The sequence below is a fragment of the Chionomys nivalis genome, chromosome 22 (assembly GCF_950005125.1).
Source record: "Chionomys nivalis chromosome 22, mChiNiv1.1, whole genome shotgun sequence".
Lineage (NCBI taxonomy): Eukaryota > Metazoa > Chordata > Mammalia > Rodentia > Cricetidae > Chionomys > Chionomys nivalis.
In genome coordinates, this window is record NC_080107.1 from 7,737,982 (window position 1) to 7,762,036 (window position 24,055).

Here is a 24,055-nt window from a genome sequence, read left to right on the forward strand (position 1 = left end):
TAAGTATTTTATCTGCATGTATGTCTGTGTACCACATGCATGTAGTGCCCATGGGAGCCAGAAGAAGGTATCAATCAGGTTCCTGGAACTGGAGTCGGAGAGAGTTGTTAGCTCTATGTGCTGGGAATCAAACCTGGGTCTTCTGGAAGCGTATCCAGTGCAGGCAACCACTGAACTATTTCTGAGAGAGAGGGTGCTATTGGCAAGATTTAAATGAGATCGCGAGGAAATAAAAGTTCACTAAATAGTGATTGGTTTTATAAATGTTTTATTTGTTCCCAGCACATCTTTTAAAAATCACACATGGGCATTTTTGTTCTGAAACAACACAGTCTATGAAAAATCAATAAAAGGAAATTCTGAACATACACCAAAGCATGGGATATGGATTATGCATTGAGCCCTTGTGGAGACAAATGGCATGGCTCAGTGTGAACTTGACAAGTTCTATAGAAACTCTCGGAAAGGTTACCCCCCACTTCACACCCACTTTTAGACTCTAAGTGTGAAGGGAAGAACTGCTGCCTATGCATTAGTGACAGTGGAATAATGGCTTACACATACATTTTACCCACATGTAATTCCCAAAAAATGACCACAGTACTGGCAGAAACATGTACTGCCATGGAGGAAGACTCAGGATAAGGTATTATTCAAGTTAAGTTGTATCAGAGCAAATTATTTCACAGACTTAGCAAAAAAAGAACAAAGCTGTATAGAACAAACCTACTTCTCACAGGATTTATTACTGCCCAGGAACAAAATACTCATTATTCCCAAGGCATCATACACACACACACACACACGCACAAAGACAGACATGGAGCATAAGGTCTAGTACCCTGCTTCCTTAGGGAGCTGTGTAAACAAAGTCAAAAGCATACAGTGGGTGTCTCAAGACTTGCCAAGCCCTATCTAAGGGTTACATGGGTGGGACAGCAGGAATGAAAAGCAGACACAAATCCATCCCACTGACTGACTGGATGTCTGAGTCCAGGTTAAACATATAACTGATTAAATATATAGATAACCCAACCAACACAAAACAGTGTTTCTACATACAATCACCAAATTCTGATGTGTTCTTGGAGAGAACCCTGAATTGCTAAACCCTCTCTGTCTTTACAGCATACCCTCTCTCGTTTTAAATGTTTCATGGAAGAAAAGAGAAAAATCCCAAGGCACTGTGAGCTTTAAAAGGACAGTGTTTAATAAAAACCCATTTAGATAAACTACACTGATTCAGGCATTGCAGCCCTCTGCGAACAGTCCGGGGTAAGGGTATTTCAGGGTGAGTGTGTGCTGCTGGGAACACTAACAATGTCATCCACGTGGCACGTGCAGCTGAGCAATCTCTGCTCTCAGGAAGTAAGCCCCTAGTATCCAGAAAGAAAGAAAAAAACCACCGGACAATGTATTACTTATTTCCTCTTTAAAAATAAAACAATATCCTTTGGGAACAACAACAACAAAAAGTCTTTTCATATTCACAGAACTAGGTGTAATTCTGTGAGTGTTCTTTGGCTCGAGAGTGGTATACATCAGTGATCTTTACTCCCTCTATTAAGGAATTGATTGTACTTATTTAGAGAATGTGAGGATGTTCACTGTGGCCTTCAGGTTTGAAAGGGAATGCTCTGAACACCACCTAAAGGTTTAATATTGATTAAAAAAACCTGGAGACTGATGCAACCGAATTATGACATATTCAGTCATAAGCCAAAGGGATTCAGTCAGAGTTAGGTTGTCTAGATTATGCAACATTAGTAAACTTACAAAAATTATTTTTTATTTTCAAATCTATGGAAATATGAAGTGAAAAAAGTTGAAAACATATGCAAACAGAATAAAAAACAGCTTCACACCTCCTTTTGATTAAAAAATCATAAGCCATGTTCATTTTATTAATAATGTTTCTATAATCTCTTGACATTATACAAGCAGTTTTTACAGTTCAGGTTCACACTGAAGACGAACACTATTTGGCTTAAGGAACAGAAAGCTGGGTTACATCCTTCACGTCAGACACATACTTCAACAATTGAAGAAAACCTTTTATTTATACTTTCTGGATTTTCCTCTCATTGTATATTTTTTTTTTCAGTAAAGAGAAAGAATTAAATGAATTTGTAGGCAGATGGCTCCTATTGGAACATAAAGACCTGAGCCAAGCCAAGCCCCCACAACGGACAAAGCCACAGGCAGAAGCTCAGAGTCTCCAGTCCTAATCTGCACCCGCTGTGCTCCTTCTGTGCTCCCCGCCACAAGCAGAGCCCTGGGTAAAATCAAAATCACTGAAGATTAAGTGCAGGAGAAACCCCTCAAGATTACTATCGCTATCTTCATGGCTGTCTCACGCTCCTCAGACGGGATACACCTCCCACAGGCAGAGCTGGCTGCTCAAGCACTGTCACGCAGTGTGAAGTGGTCCCTCTACATCATGTGTTCTGACAGTGACAGCAAACCCAGCTCCACGTGGAGCAACACACTTCATGTTAGGACTTCGGAGCTTCTCTGATCGCTTACAGTTAGAAGCTGTAGGAGAGAACACGACACAGAAAAATCTCTGGGATTAACATGCAGAAAGGCTTTCTCAAATATGCAAATTAGCACTCAGTTACAATATTCCGGAGGGGAAAAGAGGAAGGTTCTTCATGTGTTTATATCTGATATAATATACACACCTATGGAAGCTTGTCTTTTATTGAGTTTGTTTCCAAAATAAACTAACAACACAAATATGAATACTAGGCTTCCAGATTCATAAATAATCTTAGATCAATATTCCTAGAATATGTATGCATTTCAAGTACCAACCTCCCATTCCTGAAAAGAGTAGAGTTTAATCCTGTATTCTCTGATGAAATGCTGGACACAGCAAACATATGGCCTCCACAATCCAGCTACGAGTCTCAAAGGACATGAGACTCAGTTCACTTATGCACCACTGTATGTCACACCACACATTAAGGCAACAGTTTCTCCAAGGTCCGCAAAGCCTGTCCATTTGAGTCTTTAGTATTTAAATCTCATTAGCAGCAAGTTCTCATTCCCACTAAAATCCCAACCGACATGTGATGTCATCAGATTTAAGCAAAATATTACACATATGGCTAACTTGAAGAAGGGTGAGTCAGTGCTAGGTGCTTCTGAGTATCAAACAGGCTGCAGCTTTTAAAGAAACTAACCCATGCATTAAGATGCTTCAGAAAACAGCATTCTCCTGGGTTAGGCTCATGGAGCCACGTGCAGACACTTCTGAAGGAGGCAAGGCTTAAGTGCTTCGTGCACATTCGCAAACTCGTGCTCCTCTGAAGACAGGTCTACATTGAGACGCCTCCCAGAAGTGGGTGGGAAGGTTTCCTGACCTACAGACAGTGAAACAGTACTAATGAGAGTTCTCATGTTTCAAAATGACCCCGCTTGAGATTATTTCAGATACAAAATGTCATGACCGCTATAGAATCAAGATTGGTGAGGTCTGCATCCAGAGATAAAAAGAAACAAAGACATAAACTGCTAACCTCCATAGAGCTCATGTTGGATGGCAAACCCAACAACTTCAGGAGCTAGTTACCCTTACAGCGCAGATTGCCGAGGTTGTGGAAATCTGAACTCCCTGGGGGAAAGGTTTTAACAGTCACATGCAAGGAACTGAATCTGCTAATAAAACTGTTTATTAAAAATAATTCCTTGGAAACATGTATACACTTCCAGTGAGAGGTTGGAATCTTACTAAATGTTACATTTCAATTCACCAATTAGAGAATCACCTTCAAGAAGAGATGCATTTTTTATAAAGAATCTTACAATTTGAGAGGCAATTCCTTAAGTGTCCAGCTATTTCAAACCATCAAAATCTTTAACCAAAGATATGGAAATTTTATAATTGAAAATAAATCATCAATAAAGAGGCAGCTTCCAAAAAATAAATATTGAGTTTTGTTGTTAAACTAATACTTAATATTGATTTTTTTCCCTACAGATTTAAATTTGTTAGTTTGAGGCCAATTTTAATAGTTAAAAATTATTTATCATTTTGAAGTCTTAAAAATATCATTTTGTCAATTTTAAATTTTCACTGCTCTGTTTAAGGCTACTTAGATATAAAAGGTATCAAACTGCCCCAACATATTTGGAGCTGTTGCTACTACATAGACAGACAGTGTGTCCTTCTAAAGGATCGTCTGCACTCTGACTTACATTATCTGATTAAATATTTAAAAAATTATCAAAAGTTAGGTATTGCATTAAGAAAAGAACTCATCTCACAATGTGAATCAGGAACCTCAACAGTGATTTAAAGCAACTGTTCCACTTATTTCAAATTCCAGTTTTGAATGTAAAAATGTCTGCTAAATATGATTAATATTCTCCTTTTTATTTAAGAAATAGGATATTTCAAACTTGTGATTATGGCATACATTTTAAAACTTAGGTTAAACCAGTAATTCAAAAAGGCATTAAACCATTATTAAGAACTGAACAGAAACTACTTTTCCATAAACATTTATCAGGCTATTTGTGGCTATTTAGAAAAAAGATTGTTGTCTGTGAATTTTATAGAGGCTTTCAAATCCAAGAGTCAAGTAGCGACTGTTTCTTTAGTCAAGTAATTCCTTTAAACTGGAGACAGCAGGTCGAGGAGCCTTCCTTTCATTCACACTGCAGCTGTCTGTGCAGCTTGGCAACAAGCCTGACAGAGACACAGGAGGACTGGAGGGTGGACAACGGCCTTCACTTCAGGGAAAACCTGCCCATCGCGTAGTAAGGCAGCTGTTCTTACAAAGCTTATTATGGATGACGCAGGACAGAACAACAGGTTACCCTCAGTGACACACCCCACTAGAGACAGACACAGAGGACAAAAATGTGTCTGCTCACAGAGTAATCTGCACGTTGGCAATTTAAGTGTGCAACTGTGTATTCACTTCAAGCAAAGCTTAGGCTGAGCACCGTATACAGATAAGGATGCTAGTGACAGACTGCTGGCTCTGTCCCGAGTGTCCTCCCATGACAACTTCCTCCCAGGAAAGGAAGCTTTTAACACACACACAAATCTCTCTCCCCAGCAGAATCTTTGTTAGATGTCTGCTTTAGAGAAATGTTGTTTAAGAAAGGACACAATAGAGGCTAGACAAGACGCAGATGACACGATCTCCCTCAGCTCACCTAGAGGAGCACGTGAAACCGTTGGCCGTGCCCTCAGATGTCAGGCAGCCTTGTGCTGCCTAAAGTCTGAATGACAACCAGTTAGTTGACTCTAAACTGGAATACCTACAGTGAGAGAGACCTAGGAACGCATCTGTCAATCTAGAGATGTAGAAACAAACACAGAACGAAAACCGACTTATTTGAAACCAACAAACAAACATAGCTGAAATACAGTCCATGATATATTTGATTACTGGTATAACCATAACTGATGACTTTAAAAAGATAACATTTTTCATAATGATATCCATGGAGTTACAAAAGGTTTCTGTTTCCAAAGATGTTACTGGGGTCCACATATTCCTTGACAGACTTTAGCATCCCAAAGCCGACATCAGAGATGCTTTCCTTTAGCCACTGCTTTCGTAACTTGCCCACTGGAAAACAAAATCAAAAAGGCTTCAGTACACACCTTGAATGCTGGAAACCAATCAATCTTGTGACCATGAGTGAGCAAACACTGTGTGATAAATGCTTTTATTCAAAAATGAGAAATGTTTTGCTTTACTTGATTTATTGAGCCCACTAGACTATCAAGCTCATTAAGCCCAATGCATTCCCAGGGGAAGTCTGTGCCCCACACTGTCTCCTTTCTCTGTAAACTATGAAATGGAGATTGAAAGAAGCATGGACTGAGATCACTTTACAAATAACAAGATGAAAAAGATCATGCTTATCCAAAAGCCTACTCCCAACAAGTCCTAATTTTGTAGAAAATGAAGCTTGCAGAAGAGAAATATCATAGAAAACAAATCTGTTGGGCAGACTGACAAAAATGACAGACTATCTAGCTCTTTAAAATATTTTAAGGTGTATAGTTAAGAGAAATGAGAAAATCTGACTCAATGGTTCTGGGGGAAAGATCCAACTATGAATCTCTCCAAACAAAAATTCTTTTCCAAGTGCTTAAATAAGCCCATGTACCCCAAATAACAGTTATATTCCTGCCACTGTTCTGCCAGACCCAAGCATGTTTTTGTTTCGTTTTTTGGCATACACAAAAGCAGGTGCTTAATTTAAATTTAATTTCCTTTATGAACTGCTCATTTTATTTTTTTCCTTATTTTAGTCTTACAAATTTGAGGCAATAAAGTATCACAATAATTAGCAGAGTTAATGATTTTTAAAGGCACTAAATAAAAACATTTCTACCTAAAACTTTTGTGAGGGACAGATCAAAGAATCCTGACATTCAAACTTGCTTTGGCACTTAGAGCAAAGCAGTGTATTCTAACATGACAAAACAGGGATTTTAGTTTACACTACGGTTATTTGCATGAAGCTCTTCTCAAACATATGCATTATTATAATAACTGAATTCAAATGGTCACTTTGCACAAATGTTCATTAATGATCCAGAGTCATCAACAGAGATTTAACTGGCCAACAGAGATGGGAAGCCTTTCATAAAAGTATCCGGCCTGTCACTCTAAAGTGCACTCCCATTTATCAGGGTGCAACAATACATCACAACACATGCCATCTGGAACCTTAAGTTCCACTTCCGCTTAGATCAAAGCAGCTTTCAGGTCCAGTTTTCTAGGAAACCATCAAATCACCATCCAAATAACAAATGGCAGGATGCTTCAGAAAGCAAGGTACTTGTGGCTGGCGTAGGAAACAACAAAGCATTGAGGTGTTACAATACAAGAAGCCAAGTCTAGTGGGGTGAAACCTAAAGTTCAAAGTGAAAGTTTCTGTTTGGAGAGCTCTCTCTGAAAGCAGAGACTTCTGGAACAGCCTCCACCTGAAGACCTAGCAGGACCATCATCACCTCGGCACTGTGCTGCGGCTGAGCTTTCTCATCCGCAAACAGATCCACGCATTCAATTATAACATCCTAAACAAGTTACAAGTCCGCGCTTCCAGATTTGCTCTGTGAAGCAGACAGACAAGATGGACAGACAAGCAAGCAGCAGCTAGTCTGAGTTGTGGAAGGCGCTACACATGCTGTGGCAGCTCGGGGACAGGATGAAGAGCATCAGCGCCAGTCTCCACGGTTATCTGTAATATAGCTTCACTGAATGTGTCCTGTGGTTATGGATGTAATTGTCCTGAAAAGACGGCAAACAACTGCTCCAACAAGATGGAGCACATTAGCAGCTCGGCAGGACGCCCAACAGCTAGCTTGTCTGCCTGGTTTCACACCTCTAGTAATAATGCAATTCCACAAGGAACTGAACCATTGTCTGAGAAGCCACCCAACAGCCATTGCATACTTAATGAAGTCACTCACCAAGCACTGGAAAACAGAAGGTGCTTGGAGTGCATCATTAGTTCTGTCAGAAGGATAATTTACACATCTATCTTGTCAAATTTTCTATGGTTTATACTTTTACAATAATCAATCTAACATACATTTGATTAGTGAACTAGCAAGCAGTGGGGGAGAAAGCATAGCAGTGGCCCCTCATAAACATGTTTGATGAAAGAATTTAACCCATTGGTGGTGTTGGTCTGTGAGCTCCTTCTGTCCCTGGAAACAGAAACGGCAAGGCAAGGGGCTGAAAACCATAGCTTACCCAAGTAAAGGGACTAGAAACCTTTGGTTTTGCTGAGCACATGAAGTGGATGGCACTGTAGAATAAGTGTACACAGAGGAAGCATGGTGTAGAAAGAGGCATCCGGAGAGACTTACTAATCAGACAAGGACTGGAAGCAGCTCTGAGATTCTGGGGAACTCTGTAGGAACATCTGCCTGCGATGCATCAAGAAATGAAAGCAGCACAGACCTACGCCCAGAGAAGGAAGTGGTTTCAGAGTACAAGACTTTCTTTGCAGAGCTGGACCACAGTGTCCTACAGAAAATTCTTTTTTTAAAAAAGATTTTTTTATTTACTATGTATACAACATTCTGTCTCCATGTATGCCCACATGCCAGAAGAGGGCGCCACATCTCATTACAGATGGTTATGAGCCACCATGTGGTTGCTGGGAATTGAACTCAGGACCTCTGCAAGAGCAGCTCTTAACCACTGAGCCATCTCTCCAGGCTGCAGAAAAATTTTAAATTGCTATATATTCACCATTTAGAGGCCACACTCATCTGTACGCATGTGTCACATGTGATAGACACTTATATAGTAGCGCCTTAAATATTTATTATACAGCTTATTACCTGAAAAGAAAGTTCTCTTTATGTAGCATGTAATATCATATCAAAAGAATGAATGAGTAGCAACAAATATTTGCTACAATATGTGTTAACACGACAACTTCTACATACCTGCTCTGTAACAGCCATTACAAAGAAGCATACGACATGATAACTTATGCTTTCTAAACCACAGTTATCCCATGTGTGCTGTAAATGGCTATTAGAGAAACTAATGGATATCATTTTCTGCTTAAACTGAAAATGAATTCCACATTTTAAGTCTGATTTCCAATTGTGTCTCTGTGTGTATTTACTGAATACACAGGATTTTTTAAAATGTGTTCTTCTATGATTGAGAAAATGAGAGGTTCCAGGATGGTTTTTAAAATCACTTACTTAACATAACTCTGGAGAGATCTGGCAATACTGTGTTTTGTAGTATAATATATAGCGTTCAAAAATGAAGAGAGGCCAGAGAGATGGCTCTATGGTTAAAGGGCTTGTTCTACAAAAGCAAAAGGACCTGAGTTGAGATCTTCAGTACCCATGTAAACGCTGGTGGGGACAATTGTCTGTAAACATAGTGTTGGGTGTGGGCAAAGAGGCAGCCCTGGGGCTTAGCACAGAGGGTAAACCCTAGGTTCAGTCAGAGTCCTTCTCTCAAAAACTAAGGTACAGGGTGAATAAGAATGATGCTCAAGGTAAACCTCTCTGGTCTCCACATGCACATACTGGCATGTGTGTACCTACACAGGGACACATGAGTGTGTGTGTGTGCACACACAGACCACACAGACGTATGTGCACACGCACACGCACACACACAGAGTAAGGGTGAAGTTAGTGGTGTCACGTAAAAAAAATGTGGACATGATGGCTAACCTGACCCACAAACATTATCTGGAACTACTGTACATGGTTTAAGAGACTGAAGATTTAGCAGAAATCACTAAATAATTCTATCTTAAAAGGCTAAATCTGGGCCAGCTGAACACAGAGGTCTCTTTATTAGATATATTTGTTAGTCACAGTTTGACTATAAGGGCAGAAAGAGTTTTATAGATTTATAAGAAAGAACAGAATGGGAGGACAGGCACTGTGGTAGAGTGCTTGCCTAGCATGCTACAAGGGTCTAGAACTTGGTAGAAGGGAGGAGGAGACAGAGAATGAAGTTGACCAGAAAAAAGGAGAAAAGAATAAACTATAATAGACCATTTATTCAGGAGCTTACTAAAGCTTTAGAACAAAGCAGAATTAGCAATGCCTAAAGTAACAGCCATTATTATAACAGCCACGTCTTGAGAACTAAGGTTGTAGGACATGTCCAGTATGCACAGGCCTGGCCTTAATCTCCATCACCACAAAATGAGCAACAACAAACAAAACATCACATCTAACACACCAAGTACCCATTCGGCCTTAATCTGTAAATCAGATTTTAAAAAGAAAATCAACTAATTTTTATAGGAATGCTTTGAGGAGTGACTTTTAAAGCCTCCCTCCAGCAGAGTATGGTACATGTGCTTCTGTGTGAATGTGGAGGCCAAAAGAGGATGCCGGGTATTTTCCTCTATCCCTCTGAGGCAGGGTTTCTCACTGAACCTGGTGCTCACATTCCCTCAGCTACAGTGGCAGCTAGAAGGTGCAGGTGAGACTCTGACTCTGCCGCACTCAGAACTGAGGTCACAGGAGTGTACCAGATGCCCGGTTTGTTATGAGAGTGCTGGGATCTGAACTCTGGTCCTCATGCTGTGCAGAAAGATTTCTGACCACTGAGTCACCTCTCTCCAGTCCCCATCAGCTTCTTACTTCCCATTAACATTATGAAACTACTGTTAGTGCTGATGCTGGGTGGACAGCCAACGGCTTGTCAGGTGACTGGGCACTCTGGGAACTGTCAGGTACTAGAGAGAACAATGGGCAGTCTGACTCTGAGTTAGTCAGTAGAGCCAACAATGCTTATTAAAGGGAGATTCAACTTTGAAGGGCTCTGACTTGCATATCTGCTTGTGCCATAAAGCACATTGTGGTTGGTTGGTTCTGCGCAACTATATGCTTCATAAATGCCAGTCAACAGACCTCTACCATTAAAAATGACAACATCTAGCCTTTAAGAGAACCTGGGATAGGAATATGACTCTTCATGACTCCATAAAAGAAACCAAATGCTCAAAGGCCACAAAACTATATATCTGTGCCATCTGCTAATGAAACTTCTGACATTAAGACAAACTCATGAATACTACAGACTTTACAAAAGCAATTAAAACTCAGTAGTTATGTGGGTTTTTTCTTGTTGGTAACATTTAAAATGCCTGTTTTCTTTCTGTCTTGCTGGTTTTCTGCGACAAGGTCTTGAGCCCATCCTCAGCTGCCTGAGTGCTGGAGTTACATTCAGGCCCATCACCCACCAGGCTTGCCAAGCAATGCCAATTCTGTGTTTTTCGTTTTGGTTTTTTTTTTTAATGCTAAGGGTTTATCCACAGTTTATCTAATGGCCCTGAATGTTTGAATAGCTCTTTTGAGGCTAAAAATAGAAAAAAAATATCAATAGTTAGAGTAAGTAGATCACAAGAACCAGATTCAATCTGTCTTTTGCGCCATCAATGAGTTTTGTACACTTGAAATTTAAACCAGGGGAGAACTTAGTGTTTATACAACAGAGACCAAGTGAACAGGTTAAAAAAATGAGACAGATAAAAGTAGAATATTTTATCTTTATTGAAGACTGAGTAATGTTTAATTGCTCTTTGTAATTCTGTTACATAACACAGTATCTACCACACAGTAAGTTAGTCAATAAATTTAGCTGAAGTAAAAAACAACTGAGTTATTCCTAAGGCATAGGGATTCAAAATCTAGTAAAGCAATGTAGTCTTTATTTCCTCAATTGCATTCACCCTGTATTCCCTTTATCTTGACATTATTCCTTGGAGATACCCAGAGCTATTCTGTAGTAGGCAGAAGGCACGATGCAGAACTCCAAATTCTCATTTCTTCACAATTTAAGGACTCTCTGGACCTTACTGGTGACTCTCAATTGTAGTGACTGGTATTTAGCAATATCTATGGGTATTTCTGGCTGTCCTAATGGGGCAATTGTTATTGCCACTGTGCTGGATAGTTTTATGTCAACTTGACACAAGCTAAAGTCCTCTGAGAAGAGGGAACCTCAATTAAGAAAATGCCTCCATAAGATTGGGTTGCAGCAAGCATATGGGCATTTTCTTAATTAATTGGTGAGGGAGTGCCCAGCCCATGTGGGTGGTCCATCCCTGGGTGGAGTGAGCCACAGGGAGCAAGTAAGTAAGCAGCACCCCTCCATGGCCTCTGCATCAGCCCCTGCCTCCAGGTTCCAGCCCTGTTTCAGCTCCTTTCCTGACTCCCTTCAGTAATGGATTAAATATGGAAGTATAAACCAAGTGAAACATAAGCCCTTTCCTCTCCAACTTGTCTTTGGTCATGGTGTTTCATCATGACAAGAGCCATGCCTACCCTTAAGATAGCCATGATGCTGTTAAACATTCCAAAACTCACAGAGTAGCAACCTACCAATAAAAAATTATATGGCCAAACTGTAACTAATGCCAAGACTGAGGAACCCCTGGGTCTCCATGTTTCCAAATGTTCACGACTAGGAGCCCAAACAACTGACATAAAGGCACACTGTCATGGCTGTAACTAACTGGATCAGCAGTAGCTAGTGACACAGTTCTGTGTAACATGAGGGGCTGCTTGTTGGGGTTTCTGTCCTGCCCAGTTCCCACAGTCGGTAACCCCCAAAGAAATTACAGAGGTCTACATAACTTATAAACTGATTGGCCCATTAGCTCAGGCTTCGTATTAGCTCTTATAACATATACCAGCCCATTATTCTAGTATATGTTAGCCACATGGCTCGTTTCAGCGGAGCAGGTCACATCTTGCTTGTATGGTGGTCTGGGCAGGACTGCGGAGGGAGCTGCCTTCTTCCCAGAATTCTCCTGTTCTCATTGCCCCACCTCTACTTCCTGCCTGGTTGTCTCACCTATGCCTCCTGCCTGGCTACTGGCCAATCAGTGCTTATTTAAAACATGATTGACAGAATACAGACAATTCTCCCGCACCAGTTCTGCAGGAAAATATTGTAAATCTAGACTGTTTATCATAGTGGCCATTAGTTACACATAGATAAAAGCATTTGAAAAGTGGTTAGTGTAACTAAGGAAGTGAATTTTTATTTTACTTAATTTTAATTACAGAAATTTAAATAGAATAACAGTAGAAATAAAGTGTACCTAACAGATTCTTTTGTTTTATTTGTTTATTTGTTTGCTTGCTTTGGTTTTTCAAGACAGCGTAGCTGTGGCTGTCCTGGAACTCACTCTGTAGACCAGGCTGGCCTCAAACTCAGAGATTCGTCAGCCTCTGCCTCACACGTGCTGGGATTAAAGGTGCGTGCCACCACCACCCAGATCAGATATCATATTTTTAACAGATACCATCCTTGAAAATATCTACTAAAATTTTGGTAACTACATGAAACAGACTATGAATACCTCCAAGTCCCTATAGGAATATAATAATGTAATATGAGCACCCTCACATAAGGATCTACACAAAAACTGCCAGAAAGGAAAAGTTCTCTTTAGTGCCCCCCTCCCTCAAAACCCCAAATCCGTGGTTATTCAAGCCACCATCCTTTTCTAATCATGCCCCTCAGGCTGGAAGCTACTACAAGCTCAGCACATGGGAGAACCTCACAAACACATGCTGTCACAGTCCTCTGAGCTGAGCCTCTGCAGCCACCAAGGTGGAGGGTGGGAGCAGTGCACTCCCAATAGCTTTCCCTGTGAGCTAAAGTTTGCTGCACCTATGATAGGAATGAAAGCTGTAATGTTCTGACACATTATGAGTTACATTTGCTCTTAACTATCTGTTGTTAGAATCTATTTACATTGCTTCAATAGAAAAATAGTTTATGTAATACACAAGTTCTGAGAGAAAAAAATCAGCTGTAAAGAGACCAAAAATATTAACTTAAAAGGTAAAACAAACCTTTTGTTCTGTCGTGGAGATCTGATGTAAAGCACATACTACTTAGTGCTGGCTAACAGAGGCCATGGCTTGGACACTGGTGCATTCAAGATGCCGAAAAGCTTTGTCTCAAAAGCATCCATGTATTACCTGTCTCTAGTCACTTCCTCAGTGCTGATTCCTGGAAACCGCTAATCTCTTCCTGACCATCTTGCCATGTCAAAACTGTTACAGAATCATAAAGAAGCCACTTGACACTGATTTTTATACACTCAGCACAGTTCCATAGAGATGCAGCCAAGTATAGCCAACAGTCCGTTCCTTTTGTTGCTGAGTAGTATATTCCAGAACATGGATTAGCAGGATTTACTTAGCCATTCAGAGGCTAAAATATCCAGGCTGTTCTACTTCATCTTTTTACAGTTGAGTCCAGTTAACCAATTTCCCTGTTATGGATTATGCTTTGGATTTAGTCCAAGAGCTCTTCACCTGGCTCTAGACCTGAGGAGTTTCTCCTACGCTATTTTCTAATAGCTTTAGAGTTTCATGTTTCACATTTAAGATCATGACCCATTTTGGGTTAATTTCTGTATAAATGTAGATTTAAGTCAGTGTTCTTTTGTATGTACAGTTCCATGCATGAGTGCTTATACAGACCTACAGTTGTTCCAGCATCACTCCCACCGGAGTGCTCCTGTCAAATGACGTGAGTCCGGGTATGTGGCCCAAGTCCCGTATTCTCTGTTCTTTTCCATAGCTCTCACACCACATTCTTGATTACTAAAGCTACACAATAAGGCTGAAAATAAGGAAGACTTTTTTCTTTTTCAAAATTATTTTAGTTTTGTTTTATCATATAAAATTTAGAATATTTTCTAGATCTATTAAAAAAAAATGCCAAAAGCCAGACAGAGGGTGCACACCTTTAATCCCAGCACACAAGGCAGAGAGGCAGGCGGATCTCTGGGAGTTTGAGGCCAGCCTGGTCTACACAGTGAGTTCCAGGACAGCCAGAGGTTATACAAAGAAACCCTGTCTCAAACAAAAACAGACAAAAAATTCAAAACAAAATAAAATGAAAAAAAAAAAAACCTGCTAAATTCTAACAGAAAATGTGTTAAAAGACTGATCAGTTTGGACAGTGCTGACATTTTCACCGTGTGGTCCCTCCCACCAGTGCATGAATAGGAAGATGACTTCATTTATTCATGGGCGGCTTTGCTTTCTTTAGATGGCATCTGGTAACTCTAAGAATACAAAGCCTATGTATATTTTCTTAGATTTAAGCCTATACATTTTATTAGATTCATATTTATTTCACTTTTTAGTAATTGTGAATGCTGTTGTTTTAGATTTTGGTTTCTACATTTGCTGTTAAATTTTATTTGGAATTTTGTATTCTGTATTCCTGCTTTTTTTTTAGTGTTCTCCGGGATTTTCCACGTTCCTACCGACTATGTCACACTACAGGATTTAACAGGTGTCACCCCAGCCTCTCCACTTCCGACACCCTACTACTAGTCTCCATGAGCAGCACTTCTCATTTGCTTAGACACCAATATTTCAACTAAGATCGGTAAACTCAATCAGGGTATTTTGCTTACTGACAAAGGACTTGAAGTGTAATTTCAGAAAGTGGGTGTCTCAAAGCCCTAAGCCGAAGGTCAATTTAACTGTGTGGTTAGGTTTAACCTAACCAGCACATCAGCTGCAGACACAAGAGCTACCGGGAGTGAGTGAAGCAGACTCCCCTTCAGCCTCGAGTCCCAGACTACATCTGTTTGCTCTGATACACAACCAGAGTTAAAATAGTCCATTCATCACAGCATGATTGCAGGCAGACAAACCAGCCTGTCTGTTTCCAGAGAGTGAAAGTAACTGTTATTAATCACAATTATAGGCCAAACCTCCAAGAGAAATTGCATCAGTATTCTCTACTACTGGAACTAAAACAAAACAACAACAACAAAACAACCAAACACAATACTGAAACTGTCACGACATTACCTGAAGGTCAATAAAGAAATATGCTACGAAGGCCAGCTTCAATATTCAGTTCAGGAAGCAAATGAGGAAAATCTTTTACACATATTAAAAATAGTGGTCTCTCAAAAGCTTTAATAGAAAGCCTAGCAGCACAATTAAACATATTATTTAAATTTTAGATTAAAAACACTTCTGCATTATGAAACTATAACAGCAATGGACATTTGAAAATTTCAAATCAAATGATTAACTTCAGAGAAACTACTATGAAAACGACATTTAACTATAGCCAATTTTGTTGCCAGTAATGTGAAAGAAACTTATTTTTCTTTCATGCAGATTTTAAGAGACCTATCTAAGTTATAAATGAAAATGATATTGTCAGACCCCCTTAAATGTACATTATCTTTTCCAAGTAAACTGCAACCCACTCTTCAGTGGTTGGTCCAAAGATTAAGTCCTCTCCTACTCCTTAAAAATACACACATAATGTTTCGGCATCTGCATGCAAGGCTTGTTAGATGCTATGCATGTGCCATAGCTACATCCTATAATGAACCTAGGAAGTGGTGAGCTCTTGGTTTGTATGTGAGAACAACTGCAGCTCATGGAATCTGCTTCCCTATGATCTCATCAATCAGTAAATTCAGAGCTAGGAGTTCAATATGTATGATTTCAAAGACTATATCCTCTCTACTTCTAGTACCCTAACCTAGACATACATTTGTATGTGTATCATTCACATGCAGTCATAATTTTGACCACATATTGTTGGGGGGGTGTAAGTGTGTGTCTGCATGCACATGCATGGCGCTTGGGAATGAACCTAGGACCCTTCTGCATCTGAGGTAAGTGCTCATTATCCAACTATATTCTAAACATCACTTTAATCTTCATTTTGAGGCAGGATCGCGATATAAACTACCAGGAAAGACTTGACCTACCTCAACAACCCAAGAATGACCTGCGCTTATGATCGTCTATGAATATATGATCATATTAGTTTGTCTATGAATATATGATCATATTAGTTATATAAAGACTTAGATTGATTTTACAATACTTCTGTGAAAGTGTGTTAGCAAAGTCACTGAGCAGAATACAATAACATGAATTTCTCTGCACACTAGTGAGCGCTCCTCATATGTACAATTCACATTTTGTCTTAAAGCAGATGGGCCTGATAGCACCTTCCTGTAATCCTTGTCCCTCAGGAAGAACTAGGGGGAGTAGACACACAGTGTTCTGGGGATTGGAGAACAGAATATCAAAACCAGAACTCTGTCACTCAAGTGGGCGGCAAGTGACATCTTTACTGAAGACCTAAATGACCAGGTAAAAGCAGTCATGCAAATATCCACGAGGGAACAGCACGAGTCATAAGGGAAAAGATGTTAATTCTGAGAAATGGCAGGAAAAACTGCGTCAGAGATGAGGACAGAGATAGAGGGTGGACACCCCACTGCATCTCTGAAGGCCTGATAAGGGTCTGGATTTTGTTCTGAATGTGAAGAGACAACCTGACTTAAAGAGAAGCTTCCCAGGCAGCAAGAGAAGTGAGCAGGGGCAGGTAAGTTAAGAGGGTACTGCAGGGCACAAGCAGGAAACAGATTTGAACTAAGGTAGTACCAGAAGAGGTGACATCGTTTGCTACCTGGAGTCCCTCACATAAGTCTTCAGGTTGTTTTTACGTTGTAGGACTAAGGCGGTCACTAAGAAAGTGCATGATGAGGGTGTGAAAGGAACAGCTCTTTGGCAGTTTAGCAAGAGCCCATCCTCACTGGACCGTGCGTGTGAAGTGAACTGTGCACATGTGCAAGCTAGGTAACCGCAGCCTCACTGGAACGTGTGTGTGAAGTGGACTGTGCACGTGTGCAAGCCTAGGTGACCGCACCCTCACTGGAACGTGTGTGTGAAGCAGACTGCATGTCTGCAAGCCTTTTCTAAGCACAGGGAATCAGATAGTTTGGAATTTGTTTCCATGCAGTCACTGTTTTTGATCACACAGAAAATAAATAAGACAAATGGGACAGAAATTTAAAAATGTGTCTTTTAATGCAGCTGCCTCTAAATTTAGTATGAAATCAAACCTTGCCACATTCTACTTCAAGCCAATAAATGGAATTTTTTCAATGCGTGAAACCTTTAACAAGTAAAGATCTCTAGACCCAAAACTTGAGAATACACACAAACAGTGCAAGTAGTTTTACTGTCTGCAGTGATGACATAATGTGGATGTCCCACATGGGCTCATATATTTTAATACCTGGCCTCCAGCTGATGGAACTGTTTGGGAAGGATTAAGAGGCATGACCCTGTTGGAGAAGGTATATGGCTGGTGGTGGGCTTTGAGGTTTCAAAGGCCCATGCCATTCTTAACATCTCGTCTCCTGGTTGTGTTTCAAAATGTAAGCTCTCAGCTACTGCCTGCCATACCTGTCTACCTGCTGCCATGCTCCCAGCTGCAGTGGTCATAATCTCAACTCTTGGTCATGGCGTCTGCAGTAATAGAAACAATAATGAAGACACTGTGACATGAACATCCCTGCACTGTGCTGTCTCAGTACCTGATACTGAGATGTGAGGTGCCTACATCAGGAAGTATAAAAGCAACAAGAGAGTACATGATTTATGGAAAAGAGCTACTAAGAATAAAAAATGCCTATAATAAATTAAAACTTTGATTGCCTTCTGGGGCACTTGTTTAAAAGGTAATTATCTTAGAAAATGTGGAAATAAAGAAAAGGAGCATTATTAGTCTTAAAGGAAAACTAACACGTGGTATTTCTTTTCAAAGACACTCAATTTCAATCTTCTGAGATTTTAAATTATTTCAAACACTTTAGGCATCTTGGTGTTAGGACAGGGACATCAAAGAATGGAGTCCCTACACTAGTAATAGCAGCTTAGTTCTGAATCCCATTTGAAGCACGAGTAACAGCTACTCAGCAGCATGCTGAAGAGGACTAAAGGAGATTAAGTTCTACAGACCCCGGAGAACACTTACAGCTGTGGGACTATTAGCACTTCCTTTATCTCCTTTTCCCTTCTTACAACCAGGCACTCACTGTGCTGGGGTTGCCTGGACAAGGCAGTCTGAAGAGAAGGAGACTAAGCTCACAGTAGTGAGCATGGCAGTAGCGCCAGCTTTGATCAGTAGTTTCTAAATGTAATCCTTATTCTCCTGGACTGTGTAACACCCTTGAGGAGAAGGGAAAATCTTTTGAGATTCTCTAGCCTAGCTAGCTAGTAATATTTACATAAAGAGAACACACTTTACAAGATTAAAAGGCATTAAGTATACTTTGGATCAAAAAAAAAGGGGGGTTAGAGAGGTAGCTCAGTTAGAAGGCACGGGGATCAGTCTCTATCACAAACAAAACCACAGGGACGATTCACATACTGTGCTTTAAGACCAAGGATTGATAAAGCAATGTATTACAGGGTAAGATTTACCCTTTTTCCAATTACTGCTTATTGACCTCACTTGTGGTACTGGATTATATATATATTATATATATATATAAAACTTTTGTAACTTTCACAAATTGCAGCCAAGTTCCAAGTCTCTGCAGCAGGGTCTGGCCTACTGTTCCGCAGCAGAGCTTTAAAGATGCTCAGTGCTGTTGTGCTCCACAGAGACAGCAGCCCACTACAGAGAAGCAACTGCAATGTGCGTGTCCTTTTGGGTACCTCACACACAGCCACCCCCAGGAAGGCCTGAATATTCTCACAGCCGCAAAGGAAACAGAGCTACTGAACACAGAAAGGTTACCAGCATGGCTCTCCTCAGCACCGCTTCAGGAAACTTGGTCACATTCAATCTTGGCAAAATTTTTCACACTACAAAACGTGAGTGAACTGAAACCATCATTCCAAAATGAAGGAAACAGCCCATTTAATAATCCATTCTCTAGATGACAGTCAGCTCCACCGCTCCTTCTCTACAGTCAGCCATCCTCATTCTGTCCCCTTCCTCATGTTTTCTGTAACACAGACCTTACAGTCCTATTTTTAAAGAAGGTGTAAGGCCCTGAGCCCTGAACTTGAAACCTCCACTTCCTCCTTCTTCACTTGCCATTCTCACATCTCCCAGCACCTCAATGAATGAGGCAGCTGTCAAGGAGGATTCCTACCCAGCCTCAGGATGCCACGTCCATGCACACACGCACTCACACACATGCAAATGCACACACTCAGGAACACACACATGCAAATGTACACACTCAGGAGCACACACATGAAAAGGAGAAAAAAAGAATTTCTAAAGGAAAACATCTATTGAGGAAAAGAAGACGAAGGATGAATGTGTCCACTCCAGTGTTCATTAGACAACCTACTCAAGTTTCTGTGAGGGTCAAGGAAAAAGGATGCCACTGAGGATGAAACCGAGGCAGCGCATCTGAATTATCTTGCATCTCATTCATCTGCAGCACCAATCTTTTCCAGCCCTGCTATAAGAATGTTTTGTTGGAACAGGCACTCTATAGTACACCACTTTTCCACCAAAAATCTTCCAGTATCTCCCCACACACATTTAGAGGCTGAGCACATCGGGCAGTTCTTGTCCCTAGTATACAGCAACACACAGGAAAAAAAAAAAAAAAAATCACTGCCCTCCTGGACCCCAACTTTCCAGCAAGCAAATGGAAATGATTTAAACACAAATGCGCAGCATTTTTAGATACTATAGTTATAAGGTAAATCAAAAAAGACAAGAGGAACAGGGAGAGTCCAGGACAGGCTAAGAGTTTGATTTTTAGATGGTTATTAGTAATTGTGTACCTCCCTAATTTTTTTAATCTCTACATTTCTATTCTTTCTAAGCATAAAATTACAGAGAGAAATGTATTGTAACAAGTTTCTGTTATAGAGAACCTATGGATAATCTCAAAAATTACAATTTTAATAACAGAATGGCTATTGTTTAACTTGTAAAAGACTGTATCTTACAGCTGCATTCTACTAATTTCCTAAGCTTATTAAAAATCCTGTTGATTAATTTGCTGAGTTTGGGTAGGAACAAATACCTTTCAATATATACAACTGTTGGTCATCTATACTCCAACAGTGGCTGGAAAAGTCTGTATAGGTTTTGTTTTTCCTTTCTTCAAAGCTTTGGCTGTTATGGTCAACTACCTCCCAGGGAAGATAATCTGCTCTCTTACCATGAGGTCTCTGAGAATTAGCAAAGTTGATAGGTTCCATATGAAGGCAGGCTTATCAAACCAAGCACTCTGTTAACTATAACACAATCTACCTACCTTGATCACAGTTATTCTAAGACATAAAAACATTTCCAAAGTTTTAGGTGTTTTCAAATTACTTGTGTGATGACTCTCCCTGGAATTTTAATGAACCAAATATTTTTAAAAGCAGGAATATTAGGACTTCTATACCACTCCCCTTTAAAAATACCTCCATGGTGATGTGACAGGCTCCCTCCATTGGCAAGGATTTCATCTCTAGCAGCTGCCTGTAAATGGAAACAACACACAATGTTGTTGCTATTTGGATTTCACTTTGGAGTGACTAAGTGTACTGACTTCTCCCCAGATGCCCAGGAAGGCGCCAAGCAATGTGCGTGACCCCTGCGTCCATTTCCACTGCAGTCGGCAGCATTCTATGGAGCACAGCTCTCAGTCCAAGCACATGGATGGGGGGGGGACAAGAGGGAAGGAGGGAGGAAAAAAAAAATTACCCCAAGTTTCTGTTTTGTCCCCTTGTTTAACTCCTAACATGCTAAGCCCTAATCATCCTTATGGCATGTACCTGTGTCGAAAGATAAACACATTACAAAAGACAGACAGTACATACAGTGAAGGAGACGGAACCTGGGCTGCCTTGGACCTGTTTCCCTTCGTCCCTACTTAAGCTCTGGCATACTTTTAACTTCCCTTTTTTCTTTCAGTTGAAAAAAAAAAATTAGGTTAGTATACGAAGTGATGAGTTTCATTATGGCTTTTCATGTATATATTTCATTACATTTTCTATTCTTAATGATTTGCTAATATTTAATAGCCACAAGGTGCATATGTCCTGTGCTGTGAGCTTCTCAGACATACTCATGTCTATAAAGCTAACAATGGTGGCTGAGGCAGAAGACTGCCCAAGTGGAACATATGGACTACACCTCATTGCAAATCATTGTGAAGGAACCAGAGGTCTTGAGAGCTGAGGTTTCCTATATAGTCATAAGTAGTATAATCATATGCTAGTCTTTGCTCTAGAGCTTAACATAATAAATCACTTCAAATAAAACAGCTCCATGAGATCAGGAATTAAGTGAGGAACAGAGCTGGGAAAATAGAAATCATTTCAATTTGCGAACTCCAAGAAAGGAGGTTTTGTTTGCTTTGTGTTGAAATGATGATGTTTAAGCCTGGCTGGCCTGGAACTTACTTTGCAATCCAGGCTGAGCATCAAGTTTGCTGCAGTCCTCCTGCCTCTACCTCCCCTGTTCTTGAAAATACAAGGGTGCACCACCATGCCCAGCTAAGCAAGGGATTTTCACAGCCAAGTCAAAAAGATAGAAATATGCTCAAACCTCTGGCCAGGTGAGATTCCTCAGTGCCTAATGGCACCTGCTGCCAAGCCTGACCACCTGAATTTTATCCCTGGGACCTGTATGGTGGAAAGAAACGGCCAACTCCCTCCAGGTTATTCTCTGCCCTCCATGTGTGCATACATGTACCTGTACACACACACACACACACACACACTCCTCCAAAAACATACAAAATATACTAAAACTTTGGAGGATGATAGATTATCATTGGCAGACACATAATCAACTTAAAAAACTAGGGCCCCTGTGTGTCTAAGTAACACATCTACTATGGTTTCTTCTAGTTTTGTGGAGGAATCCTACATTGCTTCTAACAAGCAATATTGCCGTCAACACCCATGTCTATAAAAACCAGCAGCTGAAGGCCACTTAAGAAGTGTAATTGAAACTGCTAGCAAATGAATCCCAAGGACTTTATATACAGTCGTATCATATGAAAATTCACAAGCATGAGAATATATTACGATGACACAGACCAAGAGCATGAGGGTTGCTGACCTCAAGAGCAGCTACTACCTGGTCTGCCAAAAGGACATCAAAGACACCTGAGGACATGAAGTTCCCGCTCTTATTTAATTGACTATAATGCACTGAAAGTAACAACCCAAGAGACACAGGCTTCAGGAATACCTAACATTAACTTCAGACTGACAATTTGGTAAGTAAAAACAGTGGACTTAACATACATTTCATTTCAATGGGCTAGCAGCCAGGCAAACCATGTATCACTAAGGTAACTCAAACTAAAATCCCTAAGTTAGCACTAGAATTTATTTAAATTAATAAAAGAACATAAAAGCCATATGTAAAATTACCTCAGTTTGCTCAAACACAGTCAGTGGGTCACTAATTCCCCTGTAGTTAAAGGCAAAATAGAAGTAGATACATGCACCCGCATCATACGTCTGCGTCACCCTGAAAGACAAACAGACAAAACCCCACAGGGCTCTTAATTCAGCGAAAACAGATTGAACATCCAAAAGTGTCAAAGATAAGCTCACTGGGCAATCTGCCCCAGCTACACCTTCACCCTCTAGTCAAATTCCCACTGCCAGGGAAAGGGCCAAGTAGGAGAAATGCTCACACACCAAACAGGATCAGACTTAAATACAGCCTCTTCATGAAGCTCACCATCATTAGAAAGGCCTTGAAAAACCAATAAATGATGAGCTCAAAGGCAGTGGCACCTATGACTCCATGTGTGTGTTGTATGTGTGTATACAAAAGGTATCAAGGATATTAGGTTCTTAAATCATCTATGCAATAAATATCTACATTTCAAAATGCAACTGAGAAGCATGTAAAGGGAGTTGGGACAACCACAGTCAAATCTCCAAGGGCACACTATGGAGAAACAACAAAGGGCTTGATCTAACAGAATCACAGTTCAAACAGAATCTAATCTAAAACTGTAATGGTCTTTTAGGCCAAATGTTAGGTGCCTCAGAACAGAAGAAATGAACTGTTTAACAATGCTATGTCAATTTGCCAGCTGTTTGTTTTCTTCCTGTGCTAATTCACACTCATAAAAAGATCCCTTAAACATTTACATTTTAAGTTCCAGATTTACAAGTTTAAGAAAACGGGATGGGGGCTAGAGAGACGGCTCAGTGGTAAGGGCACTAGCTGTTCTTCCAGGGTACCCAGGTTCACTTCCCAGCACCCACGTGGCAGCTCGTTAACTGTCTGCAATTCGAGTTCTGGGGATCTGATACCCTCACACCAATGCACATAAAATTAAATAAATTATTAAAAAGAAGAAAGAAGAGAAAATTGGAGAAGTATTTGTATTTTACTAAGAGGTGCTGTGATCAGGAATAACCAAGGTTAAAACAAACCTTAAAAATAAGTCTCAAGTGTGTTTATAGCAATTAAGAGTATACACTGCTCAGAAAAGAATCATTAACATCAGTACATAGAATATGTAACTAGATTTGAATAGAACATTGCTACTGTGTTGGCTAGTTTTATGTAATTGTGACTCTCGTCATTTGGGAAGAGCAAACCTCAAAATGTCCCCCACAAACTGGCCTATCATACATTTTCTTGACTACTGATTGGTGTGGGAGGGCAAGCCCACTGTGGGTGGTATCACCCCTAAGCTGGTGGTGGTCCCAGTTGTTATAAGAAAGCAGGTTGAGGAAACCAGTGAGCAGGACTCCTGAATCAGTCCT

At 40.3% G+C, this 24,055-nt stretch overlaps 1 protein-coding gene across 2 annotated transcripts in view; it reads right to left on the reverse strand.

The window, feature by feature from the left end:
• Nucleotides 1-280: 280 nt before the first annotated feature.
• Agps (alkylglycerone phosphate synthase) overlaps nt 281-24,055 on the reverse strand; it is a 101,330-nt gene continuing 77,555 nt past the window's right edge. The window contains exons 18-20 of one of the 2 annotated variants that reach the window (XM_057754936.1): nt 22,697-22,796; nt 20,732-20,789; nt 281-2,535 (exon numbers count right to left, since the gene is read on the reverse strand). In XM_057754936.1, the coding sequence (XP_057610919.1) occupies nt 2,411-2,535; nt 20,732-20,789; nt 22,697-22,796 (283 nt within the window). In that variant the 3' untranslated portion in view covers nt 281-2,410. Of the gene's footprint in view, nt 2,536-5,383; nt 5,592-20,731; nt 20,790-22,696; nt 22,797-24,055 lie in introns of those variants that run through there. The other variant, XM_057754937.1, reaches the window with a different exon arrangement.